Below are 20,266 nucleotides of genomic sequence, written 5' to 3' on the forward strand. Positions count from 1 at the left end.
TAATCCTGTCGAACGTCTCCTTAAAACTAAGAGCAACCATGGCATGGCATCCGTGACATGGAGACATGTCCATCATGCATGAGGATGTATACGGGTAAGATAGTCTAGCTAGCTACATTTTCAGATATTACACATTTCAAATTTTGACAGAAAGTGGTTTCGTTTCAAGCTCGCTAGCAAACGTTATGTGTATGATGTTATTATTCGTATATCTCAGAGCCGTTTGCTTTGCTAGTTAGAGCCTAATGTTAGCTAGCTAACATTGAACCTAGTTGGTTAGCTACCACTACCAGCAGATTCATGCAGGGTAGTAACGACAGGACTTGGCACTATTTTCATTGTTGTTTAACTAGCTAACGTTAGCTGGCTGTCTCGCTAGCAAACGTTACGTGACGTGTATGATCTTACTCGTTGTTTACCTAGCTAGGTTCATGGTTTACCTACCTAGCTAGCTACATGTCTTAACAACAGACTCCACTATGCAAGTAACCATTTCGGGTGCATTCGTAAATTCAGTCAGAGTATGCCAGAGCGCAGAATAACTGATGAATTTACGAACGCACAACACCCGTTGAATATGGCCGGTGTCAGTAAACGTCAGCAAAAAGCGTGGCTGTATTCATGTTATCCAGAGGTAAACAAATCATCGGCCAGAGCGTCAAGTGTGCGCTCTGAATGCTCCAAGAGCGAAACGAGATGGGTGGGGATAAAGCTTAAGAGGGTGTGAACGATGCTAAATGTGTGTAGACAAAGAAGAGCTCTTCACTAGGTACCAAAACATTCAAAGGCCATTTTCTCAAAAGTGAGTTTATTACTTTCCTATTGTTCCTCAAAAATGCAGTGTATGATATACCATTTTGTAGCTCTGAGTCTCTACTTTTATCCAATGTAAAACACAATTTCTAATTTTGCTACATAAGAGCGATTTGAGCCAGTCGGTCACATATTATATTTGAGATTCTTCAAAGTAGCCACCATTTTCCTTGATGACAGCTTTGCACACTCTTGGCATTCTCTCAACCAGCTTCATGAGGTAGTCACCTGGAATGCATTTCAATTAAAAATGGTGCCTTGTTAAAAGTTAATTTGTGGAATTTCTTTCCTTCTTAATGCATTTGAGCCAATCAGTTGTGTTGTGACAAGGTAGGGGTGGTATACAGAAGATAGCCCTATTTGGTAAAAGACCAAGTCGATATTAGGGCAAGAACAGCTCAAATAAGCAAAGAGAAGTCCATCGACAGTCCATCATTACTTTAAGACATGAAGGTCAGTCAATATGGACAATTTCAAGAACAAATGTTATCTGTCACATGTGCTGAATACAACAGGTGTAGACCTTACAGTGAAATGCTTACTTACAAGCCCTTAATCAACAATACAGTTTTAAGAAAAAAAAGTGTTAAAGTATTTACTAAAATAAACAAGTAAAAAATTAAATAAATACATTTGAAAAATAGAAAAAGAACAAATAATTAAGGAGCAACAATAAAATAACAGTAGCGAGGCTATATACAGGGTGTACCTGTACAGAGTCAATGTGCGGGGGTACCGGTTAGTCGAGCTAATTGAGGTAATATGTACATAGGTAGAGATAAAGTGACTATGCAGAGAGTAGCAGCAGCGTAAAAATGGGGGGTGGGGTGGGGACAATGCAAATAGTCCGGGTAGCCATTTAATTAGCTGTTCAGGAGTCTTACGGCTTGGGGGTAGAAGCTGTTAAAAAGCCTTTTGGACCTAGACTTGGTGCTCCTGTACTGCTTGCCCAGAGTTACCTCTGCTGCAGAGGAAAAGTTCATTAGAGTTACCAGCCTCATAAATCGGCAATGAACTGCACCTTAGATTGCAGCCCAAATAAATAAGTAACAGACACATCTCAACATCAACTGTTCAGAGGAGACTGTGTGAATCAGGCCTTCATAGTCAAATTGCTGCAAAGAAACCACTACTAAAGGACACCAATAAGAAGAAGATACTTTCTTGGGCCAAGAAACATGAGCAATGGACATTAGACCCGTGGAAATCTGTCCTTTGATCTGATGAGTCCAAATTTGAGATTTTTGGTTCCAACCGCCGTGTCTTTGTGAGACGCAGAGTAGGTGAACGGATAATCTCCGCATGTGTGGTTCCCACCGTGAAGCATGAAGGAGGAGGTGTGATAGTGTGGGGATGCTTTGCTGGTGACACTGTCAGTGATTTATTTAGAATTCAGCATGGCTACCACAGCATTCTGCAGCGATACGCAAACCCATCTGGTTTGGGCTTAGTGGGACTATCATTTGTTTTTCAACAGGGCAATGTCTCAACACACCTCCAGGCTGTGTAAGGGCAATTTGACCAAGAAGGAGAGTGATGGAGTGCTGCATCAGATGACCTGGCCTCCACAATCACCCGACCTCAAACCAATTGAGATGGTTTGGGATGAGTTGGACCACAGAGTGAAGGAAAAACAGCCAACAAGTGCTCAGCATATGTGGGAACTCCTTCAAGACTGTTGGAAAAGTATTCCAGGTGACTACCTCATGAAGCTGGTTAAAAGAATGCCAAGAGTGTGCAAAGCTGTCATCAAGGCAAAAGGTGGCTACTTTGAAGAATCTAAAATATAATATATATTTAGATTTGTTTAATACTTTTTTGGTTACTACATGAGTCCATATGTGTTATTTCATAGTTTTGACATCTACACTATTATTCTACAATGTAGGAAATAGTCAAAAATAAAGAAAACCCTTGAATGAGTAGGTGTGTCTAAACTTTTGACTGGTAGTGTATACATTTCCACACTATGAGGTTGCGCGACAGGTGATATTCTGCCGAAACTCTGTATGCCATGAGCTCTCCAACCCTGTTCCTTCATTTTTGTTTGTTTTTGACCATTTTAATTTTAAACAATCACACACAGTAAGGTACCTAACTGTTACCCAGAAATGATTTAATATTACATTATCATATCAAATCATAACCAATACCATTGTAACAGCATTTATGAAGACAATAACCCATATAATGTCATCTGAAGCTGAAGCAGGCATTGGCTGGTAGTTTCCTATAAATAGGTGCACCATGGAGGGATGCCTACTGTAATCGTCTATGGTGATGGTCTCGTACTCCACTTTGGGCATCTGCATACTGTGGTACGTCTTATTCACTCCCTCGTTAGTCTCCAGGTCCAGGACCTCTGCAGTGACATGGAAGAAACAGTCTTATTGTTCACTTACAGTACTGTCTGAGTGGCCGCTTCATGAAGCATCTAACACATGTCCCATTGAATGATGTGTGATATAAAAGACACTATGCCGAATAAAAGGCCCCTCAGCTTCAGTGCTCTTAATGGTACAGGCCAGGGTCAGGCCTCATGACACTCACTCTGTTTGTCTTTGGTACTGTAGATGGCAACACTGGGTACATCAGGGCCTGGATAGGGATACATGTGGAGAGGGAGAGAGAGAAAAGGGTGGAGGTTGTCGGTTATTATAGGATGAGGTTCAAATGAATGGCCTCAAATTGAGAAGCAAACAAAACACTCAAACCCTTTTTTTCTGTAGCATTTCACTTAAAATCAGAGCTCATTCAAAAATGTCTCTGGGTTATTCCACGAAGGTACCGTTTGGTGTTCTAAGAAGAAATTGTGCCACAATATTGCATTTAAAAGCCTGTTAAATTAAATGTCCTTTAATAAAGACCCCATGGAGAATTCAAAAAATCTGATTTTGTTATATGATTAAAGACTTACTAAACTGCCAAAATGCAGCCCCTGTGCAACCTCTGTTACTTCTAAGAAGACTTTATCCCACTTAACCTCAACATTTCTCCAAGATGTCACCATCAGTGTAAAGCTCTAGTTATTTTGTTTCTTTGACAAAGTCATTTCTGAAGATTCATATTTATTTCATGAGATTAGTGATTATTTTAAGTCTGTTCCTCATTTTAAGGTCAACCCAGTTACATGAACTGAACTCTTGTTTAAATATGTTTTTTAAAAGAAACATTGAACATTTAATAGTCAAACTATAGTGTAAAAGCCGGTTAACTGGTTCTTTTTGGCCATTTTCTGGTCTTTTGTGGGGGAAAACTGAGCGGGTCGAGCAAAGATAGACAGGTTACAAATGTTTGAACAATTCATTTTTTTTATGAAGCTTTAATTTCCACTCCCTGTTGCACATAACAAGCTTCCGTTCCCCCTGTCACAAGGGGATTTATGGCTGATTTAAGGTGAAATCGTCAACCCTGATACAGTCAACCCTGATACAGTCAACCGTGAGACAGTCAACCATGATACAGTCAACCCTGATACAATCAACCCGGATACTTAATATAGTACTTTTTATTTAACCTGTTGAGATGGGAAAACTTGTTTTTATGAAGTTGAACATGTGCTCTTTATAACAGAATGTATTTTTAATACAAATTAAAAAATACATTTACATTTCTCAAAAGGCACTGAATTGGTGGAATGAACCCTCTGTTTCTATTACCATCTTTAGTAATGCAAGTCTAGAAATAACACCTCTCAGCCAGCCATGTGTCATTACTGAGAAGCCACTGTCTGTCTGTAGCACCTTGGGGAGCAGCTGAATGAATACACAGCTCTTATTATTACTCCAGACAGTCAGTACAGACCAGGGCTGGTCCCCTCTCACAAGACTAATTAATGAAAAATCGGTTGCTCTTTTTCCTCTCTGGAGCGGACCCTCTAAACAAATAAGCTGTCATGACAACCGCACTGGTAGGAGAAATAAGGATGATGAATGTTCTCAGAGGAAATGAGAACACAGACTTAAACAAGGCCATGGGCCTTACTCTCATTCTATAGATAGACCCTGTCTGACACACAGGAAGCAGGGCAGGAAATAGGGCTCTATGCCAACTAAAGTAGTTTGATACACAGCAGGAACACTAGGATGCAGGCTGGCGGTTCACATTTGGTCTGGCAAGGGGCTTGAGTTGTCTGACTGGCAAATAGAAACAGTGGTTAGTGCCGACTGATGTCACATCCAATACAACCTTTTGCCGCAGCATTGACTAAATCAATTTAATATTTTGACTGAGCTTGTTTAGTGTCAATGTAGATTTTGAAATCTACATTTCACACTAAACACCCACTAAAACCCTGTCAGCATAGTGAAAGACTTCAATGTATTTGTATATCACAGAAATATACTGATTCAGTTAAGTGCAACATATGCTGCTTAGTGTTCAGGTATTCAAGGTCAGGAGCACTCACCTTTACAGTTGAGCAGGAAGTACTGCATGTTGTGGCTGAAGGAGCCGTCCACATAGCCACACTTGAACTCACACGACAGACAGCAGCGATTGAATGGGCCATTGGTGTCTGCACTGACGTAGGATAGATACAGTAAACCACGCTATTAGCATTATACGTTGTTAGATGTTTAAAAAAGACACCTAAATAGTGATCTCACACAGAATAACCATTAGAGAGCTAAATCCCCAAATGTAATTATACCTGTAGAGGTGTCGTCGTTTTGGATCATCCTCTGTGCTCAAAAAGTATCTGTAAAACATTGTCATGAAGATCAGTTTGGAGTTTAATGACCATTACCTGAACAAGACAAGGTAAGTCAAATACCCATGGTAACATTTGATCAACTATAAGCAATAGGAAATTATATGTTCATTTGGAAATCATAATGGTACTATTTGGTCATGTTGCTGTAATGTATGGGTCGGAGAGGCTTACATGAGCTGCCTGTCTTGGCTGTAGGCCAGTATCTGAGTTACGTCCCAGTCTCCTGATGTCAGGGACTGCAGAGTGTCTGTGCTGGTGTTGGGCTGGAATGGAACAATACATCACATTGCATGACAACTACAACTCTGGATAGAAGAGTTGGTTATATATAACAGCTCATACAGACCAGGTTGGGCATACAGAGGCCGGGATTCAATCCAAGGTACATTATAGGGCAGCGCATTGAACTTGACTTGCGCTGCGTTTACCATGAGCGCGTTCTCCGCAGACGTCGGGGGAAATGCTTTTAAAAGGTGCATTGTGGGCTGTCCAGTGCGCTGCTCTATAATCCAGCTACAGTTTAAGAGAAGAGAACAAACTGAGGTGTTTTACCTGGGAGGTGGACATGGAGATATGGAAGAACTTTCCCCTTCCACCCTGAGGAATAGCTCTGGTGAAGAAGAACTTGTATCCGTCATGGGAGAAGAGTGGCTCTTCGTTCTGCAACAGGAAGAGAAAGAAGTAGGTGGGTGTGAGTGAGTGAGTGAGTGAGTGAGTATATTGAGACAGCTAAACTGTTAAACTGCACTTCTGTCCTTCCTACCCCCTCCTCCTGTAATGTATGTATTTCACTGGATCGTTTTTTTTCAAATGTGTGTTGTGATACATGTGATGCTTTTAGTGTTCTTATCACTTACCTGTCTGTGTAGCCAGCCCTCACTTTCATCCTCATGTTTCTGGAAAAATAACATGGCGATTACAAAATGAATACTGCATGCATGTCCACAGTGCTTTTGCTTAAGTTACATACTACAGTATTGTATTTGAATGGTGAGGACGGAAAGTAAGGACAACTTGGATTGTGACTGAGGAGGCAAGAAAGAAGTAGGGCTAATGTAAGAGAGGGTGGCGGTGTGTGCGTGCGCGTGTTTCACCTTGGTGCAGACTCCTGTGGTGGCCTCACACAGTGTCAGTATGGAGTTGTTCTGGGCTCTGTTCAGCCAGTTGACTGCCAGCTTGGTGCTGGTGGCCCACTTTACCATTGTGATGTAATATTCTCTTCTAAAAGAAAGAATGGAATGTGTTACAACTTACTTACAATTTTTCTCTGCAGGATTACCTGAAAGGTGACAAGTTTGCATCTCTGCTATTCCCTACGGGGTAGTAAATATGACCTTTAACCTTGTGTCACAGTGTTAGTCGGTCAGTGAGACCCTCACCCTATCCTGGGGTCGTCTGGCTTCTTCATCTCCACCGTGTGAAGGGGTCCGTTCAGACTCACCACAGACAGGTGTACTACAGGGTTGTCCTCCCCAGCCTGCAGGGGCAGAGACAGCTTATGCCAGAGATCATATCATTCTGTGGGTTATACAGTGTCTATATTGACAATTTCTGTCTGTGTGAAGTCGACTGTCAGATCCATACAACTCTATAAGAGTTTATCCCTTTTCTGGACGTTCTGCACAACAACACTATGTACTCATTCAATACCACTAACCCAGAAAAGTCAAGGCGGTGTAGAGCAGAAAGGACCGAGAATATAGAAGAGACTGTATCTAGGACCTACTGTACCTTAGGGTAGTGATACTTCAGCCCTGTTGGATACAGGGCGCCAGTGAAGACGGGGACCTCCATCTTGGGCACCAGGGTGTCGTTGATGGTGGCATAGGCCAGTCTGAGACCGTCTGGAGACCACCAATGGGCTATGTGGGTCTGCAGTATCTCCTCTGTAACAGCATACACGCCCATAAACAATAAACTACTGTATCACAAACAATGTCCATTTATCATTCAAGAAAATCTGCCCTCTGTAATTATTGGGACAGTGAAGCTTTTTTCTTCTTTTGACTCTATACTTCAAAAGTTTGGATTTGAAATTAAACAATGACTATGAGGTTAAAGTGCAGACTGTCAGCTTTCATTTGAGGTTATTTTCATCCATAAAGGAAAGGTTGTTACCTAGTCAGTTGTACAAATGAATGCATTCAACTGAAATGTGCCTTCCGCATTTAACCCAACCCCTTTGAATCAGAGAGGTGCGGGGGGCTGCCTTAATTGACATCCATGTCTTCGGCACCCTGGGAACAGTGGGTTGACAGCCTTGCTCAGGGGCAGAACATCAGATTTTTACCCTGTCAGCTCGGGGATTCATTCTAGCAAACTTTCGGTTACTGGCCCAAAACTCTAACATATCGGGTGAACCGGTTAGAAATTACAGCACCTTTTGTGCGTAGTCCGCCCATTTTAGGGCACCAAAAGTATCGTGACAAATTCACTTATGTGTATTCAAGTAATAAAACGTTAAGTATTTGGTTCCATATTCATAGCACACAATGATTCCATCAAGCTTGTGAATATACAAATTGGTTGGACGCATTGGCTGTTTGTTTCGGTTGTGTTTCAGATTATATTGTGCCCAATAGAAATCAGTGGTAAATAATGTATTGTATCATTTTGGAGTCACTTTTGAAATTAACGTGAAAAAAAAACATTGCAAAATGTTTTGCAGAATTTCAGAAAAAATGACGCAAAATCAAGAATTCTTGGCCACAGAAATCACAAAGAAATCTGGCAAAATCCTGGAGGGACTGGTTAATAGTAAAGCTAATAGTCTTGTTGTTTACTGATACACTGAACTGTACATGTCATCCTATCCTGAAGTAACTTCATTAGCTGTGTGTGCTGATAAAATATATCGAATACATAACACTGTGTAAACAGATGCTGATGTAGTAGATGTGCTGTGGCTTATATCTGATTTATGGCACCCATTTACTGTACTGGAGGAGAGAGGTCCATTACTCATAGCTAAGTAGGACGTGTTGGAGTGTTCCAGAACGATACAGACAGATAGAATATCAGATTATGTTGTGGGTCAACATATGTCTTTATCATTCATCAGGTGTGAAGAGCGCATGTCAAAAGGTCATTTGAAAACAGAGGTCACGAAAAGGACAAGGGAAGTAATTACGTAAATGAATGGACAGAGTAAAATATAATCCACCATTGCCCACCAGGTGGCAACATAGACCTCCCAGGAAGGTTTCCTATTAGAAAAATAGCTCAAACAGGCAGCAACCATTCCCTGAGACAAACACAATAATGACTCAACTCCAAAGACCTTGGCTGTGGGTTCTCTGATTCAGTTGACAGAAAATGAGGATGGTCTACAAAGGATGATGAAGACCAGCATACAGAGATTGTGAGTGGGAGAGTGGTGATTGATGGGTATATTGGACATTGAACAACCATGTCGAGTCATCGTTCCCCTCTCTAAGAATGAGATACGGATGATGAAATAACTCATTGACTGCTTTCAAGAACAGTGGTCAACACAATGTTCAGTACAGTATGACAGCAGACATACAACAATTTCTATTGCTGCATAGAAGAGACTGCTGTATAAAAGACCATATGTATGATGGATCATACCAGGGTATGAATGGCAGGGAATGCGTTGTGACTTGCTCTTTAATCCCAATAAAATTATTTAATTTGATTTGAATTTGAATTGGCCACACCCCATAGGAAGCAGAATTTGAATATGGAATACACAGTAGGGGGTGAAACAGCTGTCCCTCAACCATTCGAGACCCCTCCCACAGTCCCCGCCAGAAGAAAAATACAAATAAAAAATACAATTAATTCCATTCCCCATACCCAAGAACCCCCCAATGCACCAACAACCAAGAGAATGAACTAAAGAGAAAAAAGAGACAAGAAAACAGCAAACAATAAAAAAGAAATGAAAACAAAGGACATCAAGGACAACTAAAATCATAACAGCAATGCCAACTGTATATGTTTGTGTGCATGTCTGGCACTATTACATGTACAGTTGAAGTCGGAAGTTTACATACACTTAGGTTGGAGTCATTAAAACTCGTTTTTCAACCATTCCACACATTTCTTGTTAACAAACTATAGTTTTGGCAAGTCGGTTAGGACATCTACTTTGTGCATGACACAAGTATTTTTTCCAACAATTGTTTACAGACAGATTATTTCACAGCACCAGCCACAATGCTAACCCTAGCTCCAGCTCCAGCCACAGCACTAACCCTAGAACTAGCTCCAGCCACAATGCTAACCCTAGCTCCAGCTCCAGCCACAGCACTAACCCTAGAACTAGCTCCAGCCACAGCACTAACCCTAGAACTAGCACCAGCCACAATGCTAACCCTAGCTCCAGCTCCAGCCACAATGCTAACCCTAGAACTATCTCCAGCCACAACCCTAACCCTAGAACTAGCTCCAGCCACAACCCTAACTCTAGAACTAGCTCCAGCCACAAACCCAACCCTAGAACTAGCTCCAGCCACAACCCTAACCCTAGAACTAGCTCCAGCCACAGCACTAACCCTAGAACTAGCTCCAGCCACAACCCTAACTCTAACTCCAACTCCAGCCAGAAACCTAATCCTAGCTCCAACTCCAGCCAGAAACCTAATCCTAGCTCCAACTCCAGCCACAACCCTAATCCTAGCTCCAACTCCAGCCAGAAACCTAATCCTAGTTCCAACTCCAGCCACAACCCTAATCCTAGCTCCAACTCCAGCCACAACCCTAATCCTAGCTCCAACTCCAGCCACAACCCTAATCCTAGCTCCAGCTCCACCCACAACCCTAATCTACCTCCCAGAGATGCAGTAACACCTGAGGCATCTCTCTGTGGTGGTTATTTCACACAACATGACTGAAGTGCTTATGTACTGCATGTAAAAATACAGCAATATGCATAATGGGCCTGATTCAGACTTAGGAAATGTACACCTTCCTACGCACACCTTTCCTACGCACTTTTCAGTAGTTGGTATTCAAACTTAACTTATACAGGTGCGTAATGAGCTTTGCAGGCGTGGTTCCCTTGTGCATGCTGAATAAATGTAATTCAACCGCTGGAACCCTCCCATTTGCTGGCGAATATATTTTGTCCTGGAGTTTTCATTCAATAGGTTTTACAGTACATTTATCTAAAGCAATCCCTTTACATTTATCTAAAGCCAACCTATCTAAAGCCAATTTGGTTTACCTTTAGTTACAATTTTTCTCGACAGACTCACTAGAATATACGGAGAAAACGGTTCAGAATATTAGGGATCAATTAAAGAAAGGCATGTAGGTCTAAATACACACATATTCGTCTCCTTTTCAGTACCAATTGGTAGATTAAAAAAATACTCTGATCTTGCATATTATTTAGGGTTAAGAAAGTATTTATGAATATATATTTTTTTAAACGGTTTGGAGAGCCTTTACACACTAAACATATTGGTGAATCAAAAATGCAGTGGTTTGATTCATCCTTAAAGTTGCCATATTCAATTGTTCAATCCATGAAATACTGGAAGGTGAGAAAAGTGTACAATAGGGGTTGAACAGTAGTCCTATAAATCTCCCCTAATCAACCTCACTAATCATGGAACTGTGATGACAATGTACGGTCCAGCCGTTGTGAACCGTGCGGCAGGCTCCAGGTTTAAACTGCTACGTATGGTCTGTGTTCCATAATGATCCAAATAGTCCCAAATTATTGCACAACTTGTAATACGTTAGCCTAATATGATCCACTATTGCTTGCGATCCTGAGGAACAACCACACAAACGTGACAGAGGAAAGTTAAACTAACAATGTTTTAATATTTTTTTTATTTTACTAGGTAAGTTGACTGAGAACACATTCTCATTTACAGCAACAACCTGGGGAATAGTTTCAGGGGAGATGAATGAGCCAATTGGAAGCTGGGGATGATTAAGTGGCCAGATTGGGAATTTAGCCAGAACATTACTACTCTTAAGACGAGTGCCATGGGATCTTTATTGACCACTGAGACTCAGGACACCCGTTTAACGTCCCGTCCAAAAGACAACACCCTACACAGTGCAATGTCCTCAATAACTGCACCGGGATCATTTATTTTAGACCAGAGGAAAGGTTGTCTCCTACTGGCCCTCCAACACCACTTCCAGCAGCATCTATTCTCCAATCCAGGGACCAACCAAAGCCAACCCTGCTTAGCTTCAGAGGCAAACCAGCAGTGGGATGCAGGGTGGTGTGCTGCTGGCTAATGGAATGATGCAAAATGTAAGGAAACTAACACTAAAGTGACAGTTATTGTCACGTCCTGACCAGTATAAGGGGTTATTTGTTATTGTAGTTTGGTCAGGACATGGCAGGGGTGTGTTTGTTTAGAGTGTTTCGGGGTTTGTTGGGCTATGTTCTGTTTTAAGAGGGGTGTTTGTTTAGAGTGTTTCGGGGTTTGTTGGGCTATGTTCTGTTTTAAGAGGGGTGTTTGTTTAGAGTGTTTCGGGGTTTGTTAGGTTATGTTCTTGTTAGTCTATTTCTATGTTAGTTCTAGTATGTCTATTTCTATGTGGTGTTTGTTGGGTTGATCTTCAATTGGAAGCAGATGTTCCTCGTTGCCTCTAATTGAAGGTCCAATTTAGTAGGGGTGTTTTTTCTATGGGATTTTGTGGGTAGTTGTTCCTTGTATAGCTGTAAGCCTTACAGGACTGTTTATCGTCGTTGTTTTTGTATACGTGTGTTTTGTTTTGGTTTTCCTTCTTTCTACCTAATAAAAGAAGATGAGTATACACATTCCCGCTGCATTTTGGTCAAATCCCTACGACACCCGTGACAGTTATAAACGTATGTGGGTATTACTGATGGTGGCTCCCGATAGTGGCTAATATTTAACATGAACCAAACTGTAAAATAAAAATTTGAAAATCCCGGGCATATAATTAAAACATTCTAAAGCCTATACATCAACTCGGCAGGTTCGGCCCTACAGAAGCCTATAGCTTGGGTCTCCAAATTTCATCTAAGCAAGTTATGAGGGCACACAATAAATATTCTGAATAACGGCACAGGTATTTATAGCCTACTTCACTGTGGAAAAGGGGCCGCAATTCATGTCATGTTGATATGATTTTCAGTTTGCTTCCATGTCTGGTTAACATTAGTCAGAATACAAATAGAGAGAAAAGTGCATAAAAAGGGAATTACGTCCATAACTCGGGTCGGAATTCTCCATCAAAGGAAGTGTTGCTCCAATCCACTGCACACGTCGCCACATCATCACCACTCAATAACACCCTTCCTATTGCATTACATAACCCCATAGACATACAGACAACTTCTCATTTCCTGTCACTACAGTGATAAATCAGCGCTGGGGGTGTTGTGACGAGATCCACATCCTGCGCTGTCTAGTGCTGTCGGCTTTGTGTGGCACTCTCTCTGCTCTGCATGACAATCCTATCCTGTCTCACTACTATATCACCCTCACACCAAGCATTCTGCTCTGATAAGATAGGGAGAGGGGCACACCCATTCCGTACAGACAGCCACACATGCACGCACACTCACACCGGTCTGATGATGCTGCTCTGAGATCAGGTCCTGCAGTTCAGGAGTCATTCCATAAACCTAGTGCAGACAAATATTATGCAACTACGTGGCTGTCTATTCGCACTATAAATAAAATGTATATCTAATATCGCTCTTAGGTTGACACAATGGATTATAGCATTAGGTAAGCTTAACTGTGGGTTTACAATCTAGAAATCTAATCAAATATGAAAGCCAATATGTTTTATGAGAGCTTAGTCAGTAACCATTAATTACACAGTTGATGGCTAATCCTGCTTGATACTGTATACCAGTCTTGTGAAAGGTTTCCAGCTGCACACTATCAAAAACAGCTACTGTAGGCGTACATAGTGCCAGAGTGGCCGATGGGGATATAAGTGTGTTATAATGGGTTTATACTCCACTCAAAACACGGATTTGGGATCCAGAATGCCCTGTGGTTGAACTACAGTGACTGCTAGAGAGTCACCTTGAGCCTAAGGCTGCTATTATAAAACTCAGTCAAAACACTATAACAAAAATATCAATCCCATGTAGTAATATAAGGGGCGACATTGAAAGTAAAACCATCATCCAACAAAACAAATCAATGAGGAAAAAATGTAAATAAATAAATGGAGAAATTAATACCGTATTGAGCAGAACATTTTCCAAATGACCACATCACAAATGACCACATTACAAATGACCACATCACAAATGACCACATCACAAATGACCACATTACAAATGACCACATTACAAATGACCACATTACAAATGACCACATCACAAATGACCACATTACAAATGACCACATTACAAATGACCACATTACAAATGACCACATCACAAATGACCACATTACAAATGACCACATCACAAATGACCACATTACAAATGACCACATTACAAATGACCACATCACAAATGACCACATTACAAATGACCACATTACAAATGACCACATCACAAATGACCACATCACAAATGACCACATTACAAATGACCACATTACAAATGACCACATCACAAATGACCACATTACAAATGACCACATTACAAATGACCACATCACAAATGACCACATTACAAATGACCACATCACAAATGACCACATCACAAATGACCACATCACAAATGACCACATCACAAATGACCACATCACAAATGACCACATTACAAATGACCACATCACAAATGACCACATTACAAATGACCACATTACAAATGACCACATCACAAATGACCACATCACAAATGACCACATCACAAATGACCACATTACAAATGACCACATCACAAATGACCACATTACAAATGACCACATCACAAATGACCACATTACAAATGACCACATCACAAATGACCACATCACAAATGACCACATTACAAATGACCACATCACAAATGACCACATCACAAATGACCACATCACAAATGACCACATCACAAATGACCACATCACAAATGACCACATTACAAATGACCACATCACAAATGACCACATTACAAATGACCACATCACAAATGACCACATCACAAATGACCACATCACAAATGACCACATTACAAATGACCACATTACAAATGACCACATCACAAATGACCACATTACAAATGACCACATCACAAATGACCACATTACAAATGACCACATCACAAATGACCACATTACAAATGACCACATCACAAATGACCACATTACAAATGACCACATTACAAATGGCCACATCACAAATGACCACATCACAAATGACCACATTACAAATGACCACATCACAAATGACCACATCACAAATGACCACATTACAAATGACCACATTACAAATGGCCACATTACAAATGACCACATTACAAATGACCACATTACAAATGGCGGTACAGTAGTAGTGTAGATGGCAACCAGTTGCAGAGTGAGATTGCAGCGATGTAGACATGAATTAATGAACATTGCCTAAACACAGAGACACAGAGACAAGTGTGGAGAGCTCTGGGAACAGGGAGACAGTGAAATACAACCAGATGTTTCTCTTTATGTTATTACTTACAAACACTAGCCATAGATAGCCTTTGTCTCTGAGGAGAGGGGAAAACTAATCTTAAAAAACTACAATAAAATTGTCTCTATTTTTTGTTAGGATTATAGTGGCTTGCTTATTCTTTTAAAACATTGTACAGAAAAGGTGGAGTTTCTTTGTGATTCCATGCCCTATGTTTTGATACTGCTGCAATCCTGGGGTGTAACTAACAAGCCTTCTCTGTCCTGCTGGTATTTGTAGTTCTGTTAGAATAGCTCAGCTGTATGCAGTAGTGAAGGTGTATTTGTAGTTCTCCTACCCTCATACAGCCAGTCACTCAGGCCGTTGAAGACGACTTGCTCCTTCCCTGTGGACACCAGGCGAATGGTTCTGCTCTCCACTGTCGCTCTGTAGTAGATGTTGTTCTCAAAGATAAAGATCTGGGGAAAGAAAGGACATGATGCTGGGTATGGTACCTCCAAAATAACAGTTTTGTGCATTTCAGGGATTTTGCATTTGCCTCTTGACGTGTTTCAAATGCGGCCTTCTCAGCTTGACACTATGGTTGCCTTGTAATTACTAGATTGTACCTTTCCACACAATAAAAACCACTTTTACTGACACTCCTCCTGGGTAATCTTCATCACAGTGTGACATTCACTCAGTCCTAAAAAGAACATTCATCCTCCAGCCTGTAGACATCTCCACTCACACACCATGCACAGAAGAGCCCCATAAGAGTCTAAGCCCTGTCTAAGCTGTGGGAGGGTGGGGGGATTCTACTAAGCTACAATATATGGAATTGTTTTAAGAAGGTCATACCAAGGATCATTTCGCCATTTGATTTGGAATTTTAAGACCCCTTGCGGTATCAAAAAATACATAAAAAAAACTATTTGATGGGGGGGGGGATTACTGCTATTAGCCCATACAAACGCATTGAATAACAGATTGAATAACAGATAGTCTTAAAAAAACATCTTACGGACATGTTCTGAAGTGTCTGTCCTATATCTGAGAGAAAAGATAGGGAAACATTTTTGTAATCATTTTCTACATGTATTTAACCTCTTATTTTTGGTACCAACAGTCTCCATATATACTGTACTTCCATTCATTGTTTTTCCAACTGATACAGTCTTGTGATGCCTGTGGCTTCCTAGGGCAAGACAACCGACATGTATTGTACGGGAGAGTCTCATCTTTCCATAGAGGGGTAATAATAATAATAATAGTCTGTAGGCCAAACCGATTTTGTGAGAAGACTGATTTTCGGAATTTCTCATGGTCTGACAAACACCGCTCTAGCTCTGTCACCTTTCACCACAGACGCGGAAGTGTGACTTAGGCGGATGTGGTGGATTGAGACGCATCCAGTCACACAAAAAGGAATATAACGTTGCGGATAAAGTTTGGAATGACAATTTCATGTGTACAACATCTAAAGACCGTTTCTAAAAGGACTTGTTTGTGAGTTTATGGAGCCTTTGTTCATGTTTTTTCAGGGCCCCCATACACAACGAGGATGAGGAAGTGATTTGCTGTTTGGGGTAAGATCCTTCCCAAAAAGTGAAATCACAAAAAAAGGTGTCTGTAACATGCCATTTCCATCAAAATTGGGATTTGGATGTAAAAAATAAAACTTCTCCTTTAAGAAGAGACTACTGCTGGGTGTGTGGCACCACCACCAATCCACCGTCAATCCACTCTCCTCTCCTGCAGCTTTACCATGCGTTGGTGGGAGAGGGAAACAATGTCTTTGAAGTACACAGTTCAGACTCAGATAGAGTCCTTTGTTTTTTTTCCTTTGTCTTAAGTCACAGGGAGGGGATGATGATTATCTTTCATGTTCTTGGTATTTGTTTAAAAGTCAAGTGTTGATGTGGACGGGGTATTAAAAAGGGACATTTTCCAGCTTGAAGGTGAAATGTATCTCTTGACTTTATGACCCATTCAATCAGTTACCATTCATTATATCAATGAGGGATAAGATGAAAAGAAAAAGATCGGGAACAAAGATAGAAACAAAAATAAAAAAAATATGAAAGTAGAGAAGATAAAAAAAGGTAAAAAGAGATGAAAGTAGAACCATCAAAAGAAACCTGTGGAGCATGTGAAAGCCTTCCTGTGTGTACAGTATGTTTGTGTGTTTGTTTGTTTGTGTGTGGACCCAGCTAGTTGATTGCTCTGTCATGATAGAGTAATTGCCCATGGCTTAATGATCACAGTAGGGTGCTTCTGTGTCTCCTGGTTCCACAGATCACACACGATGCTCCAGTGCACACACACACACACACACACACACTCTTGTACAGCTAACCTTGTGGGGACACACAATTCAGTCCCGTTCAAAATCCTATTTTCCCTAACCCCTTACCAGTACTCTTACCCTAACCTTAACCCAAAAACCTAACCTTAACCCTAATCCTAATCCTAACCCTAGCTCCTAACCCTAAAACTATCCCTAGATCCTAACCCTTAACGTAATTCTAACACTAATTCTAACTTTCACCCTAAACCCCCTAGAAATAGCATTTGACCTCATGGGGACTAACAAAATGTCCCCAGTTTATATATTTTTTTGGCCCCCTTAAGAATAGTTAAACACACACACACACACAAACACACACACATACACACTGGGCCAAAACTACACTCAAGTCAGGCATACATACACATGTTTTGATGTAATTCTGTATAATGGATGATTCTGACCATTCTGACAGTTTTTATTATGCAAAATCATTACATCCATAAACGGGAGAAGAATAACTGGTGGGTCAATAACTGGTGGGTCAATAACTGGTGGGTCAATAACTGTTGGGTGACTTTTGTGTCTCTTTGATATTTTAAGTAGTAATTGTGCACCAATATCAACTTTTAAAAGCCTGTTATACTAAATGAAGTGCCCTTTAATAAAGACCCTATGGAGAATTCAATAAATCCAATTTTTTTGTATGAATAAAGACTTGCTAAAGTGAAGATTTTAACCCACTTTGCCCTAATATTTCTCCAGGTTTTCACCATCATTGTAAAGTTTCTTTGACAGTCATTTCTGAAGATTAGTATTTATTTCATGTGATTTGTGATTAATTTATGTCTGTCCCTCATTTTAAGGTCAACCCTGATACTTGAACCGAACCCTCGTTTTGTTATGATGAAACCAATCCTTTTAAAATGTGTTTATCAAATGAAACATTGATCATCTAATAGTCAAATCATAGTGTAAAAGCAGGTGAACTGGTTCGAATTTTGGGGGAAATTTTCTGGTGTTTTGTGGTTGAGCATAAGACGTGAACCCTGTTAGCCATAGATAGAAAGGCTACACATGTTTTAAATAACAATTTCCAGTAATTTCCACTCCCTGTTGCACAAAACAAGCTTCCATTCTACCTGTTAAATGGCGATTTATGGCAGATTTAAGATGAAATCGTCAACCGTTACAGTCAACCCTGTTATGGTGTCAACCCTGTTATGGTCAACCCTGTTATGGTCAACCCTGTTACTTTATTTGGCACCTACACTAACAGGTACTTACTATAGTATTACATTTTTTGGAAGAACTCGTTTTTAATGAAGTTGAAAATTGTGCTCTTTATGACAGAATGCTAAAATTAGGTGAAAAAAAAAATGTGGGACCAAGTTACACTTTTCAAAAGGCACCGAATTGGAGGAACGACCCTGGTATCATTGGATCAAGCTGAGAGAAAAAACATCCGCTCAGACAGTTCACAGCTCTTCAATAAACCAAACACCCAGCTACTGTAGACATGAAAACAAAAAGAAACCAATCAGGTCATCTATAACCATATGCAAATGTGACTGCTTTCTCCCTTGGTAGGCAAGATCTCATACTTTACTAGCTTGAAATGTTTATATTTTTCCCTTTTAAATTTGTCAGTAGACTAATTTAGGCAAATTATATGATTAGAGCTCTAAGGTAACAACCAACAGAGTTGCAGTAAAAGGTAATAGTCGGTGGAGAAACACAAGGGAATACAGCCCATTACTGTTGTTCTGTAAGTAGCCCTCCAATCTAAAGTGCTCTTGTGAGGTGAATGAGAACCTGCACTGTACTAACCAGGGAAAACAACAAGGAGATACACTTCTATTTTTAGAAAAACCTATCTCCTTCGACTCAATAACAACAATGACCGCTTCCTGCTTTAACCGTAGCGACGGTTGTGACATCATCATCTCCAAAGTGGTGCGGTGTAGAAAGAGAACGCATAGAGGTGTGTATCACGGTGTCTGTCAACTCTCCCTTTGGCAGGCCTTAAAAAAGTTGGACTAACATTTGTTTCATGTTCAAGGCTGGAGCATATTGGTAATGGAGGTATATGGGAGTACATGTGTGTCTTTTTCAGTGAGACAGTGAGGGTGTAGACAGGTGAGTAGACAGGTGTGTGGGGTCTCTTACCAACTGTTGGCCCTTGACTCCCCATCCAGCATACTGCAGGAGGGCGTTCCGTACCTCAGGAGGATTCAGACTCCACGTTTCCCTGTGGAGATACAACACACACTCTGTCACGGTGTGTGTGTGTTTGTTTGTTTCAGGGTGCGTGTCTCAGACTGTGCACAAAAATACATGGAATCTTCCAGTGAGCTATCTCGATTGCTTCTGTAATGGTACTATCAATCATTCAGAGACAAATTTAGCAAATGTTTGCTTAACTTTAAGACTGAGTACAAATATGGAACAAAAAGCAGACCAGACAGAGCTGGTACATAACAAGTGGCCTTCACCTTGGCTGATGTTAGGGATGGTATTTTAAATGTATCCACCAGATGGCAGCACAAGTGCATGGATATGACGTTGCTGATGCTAAGCACTTGTTAATGCCGCGTTCACGTGCTAGTCGAAACTAGGAAACTCTGACATTTCCGACTTGCTAACTGGTTGTAATTATGCACATGCCGCGTTCAACCAGTAAGCAAGTCAGAAATGTCAAAGTTTCGTGAACGCAGCAGTATTAGAAGGAGAGACAGAAGAGGAAGCGAGATACAATGAAAGTCAATGAACTAAGTAAGCCAGACCCAGCTGCTATTGCATTGGTGTCTGTAGGAGACAGCCAGTTAAGTAGACCGGAACAGACCATTTTTTTTCAATGGTAAATGGCCTGATTGAACTATCATCATTTATCCATCATCTTTGATAGAAAGTCAAGCTGTCACCGAGAACATTCAGCAATTTCCTGTTTCATT

At 40.7% G+C, this 20,266-nt stretch overlaps 1 protein-coding gene across 2 annotated transcripts in view; it reads right to left on the reverse strand.

Moving 5' to 3' along the window:
* The window catches only part of LOC106599258 (dipeptidyl aminopeptidase-like protein 6), a 128,980-nt gene that overhangs the window by 7,473 nt on the left and 101,241 nt on the right, over positions 1-20,266 (reverse strand). For both annotated transcript variants that reach the window (XM_014190396.2, XM_014190397.2), the window contains exons 7-18: positions 19,482-19,563; positions 15,381-15,501; positions 7,259-7,413; positions 6,907-7,004; positions 6,622-6,748; positions 6,385-6,423; positions 6,080-6,187; positions 5,699-5,790; positions 5,465-5,512; positions 5,222-5,334; positions 3,364-3,411; positions 3,077-3,175 (exon numbers count right to left, since the gene is read on the reverse strand). In XM_014190396.2, the coding sequence (XP_014045871.1) occupies positions 3,077-3,175; positions 3,364-3,411; positions 5,222-5,334; positions 5,465-5,512; positions 5,699-5,790; positions 6,080-6,187; positions 6,385-6,423; positions 6,622-6,748; positions 6,907-7,004; positions 7,259-7,413; positions 15,381-15,501; positions 19,482-19,563 (1,130 nt within the window). The remainder of the gene's footprint in view (positions 1-3,076; positions 3,176-3,363; positions 3,412-5,221; positions 5,335-5,464; positions 5,513-5,698; positions 5,791-6,079; positions 6,188-6,384; positions 6,424-6,621; positions 6,749-6,906; positions 7,005-7,258; positions 7,414-15,380; positions 15,502-19,481; positions 19,564-20,266) is intronic.

Source organism: Salmo salar, chromosome ssa03 (assembly GCF_905237065.1).
Source record: "Salmo salar chromosome ssa03, Ssal_v3.1, whole genome shotgun sequence".
NCBI lineage: Eukaryota > Metazoa > Chordata > Actinopteri > Salmoniformes > Salmonidae > Salmo > Salmo salar.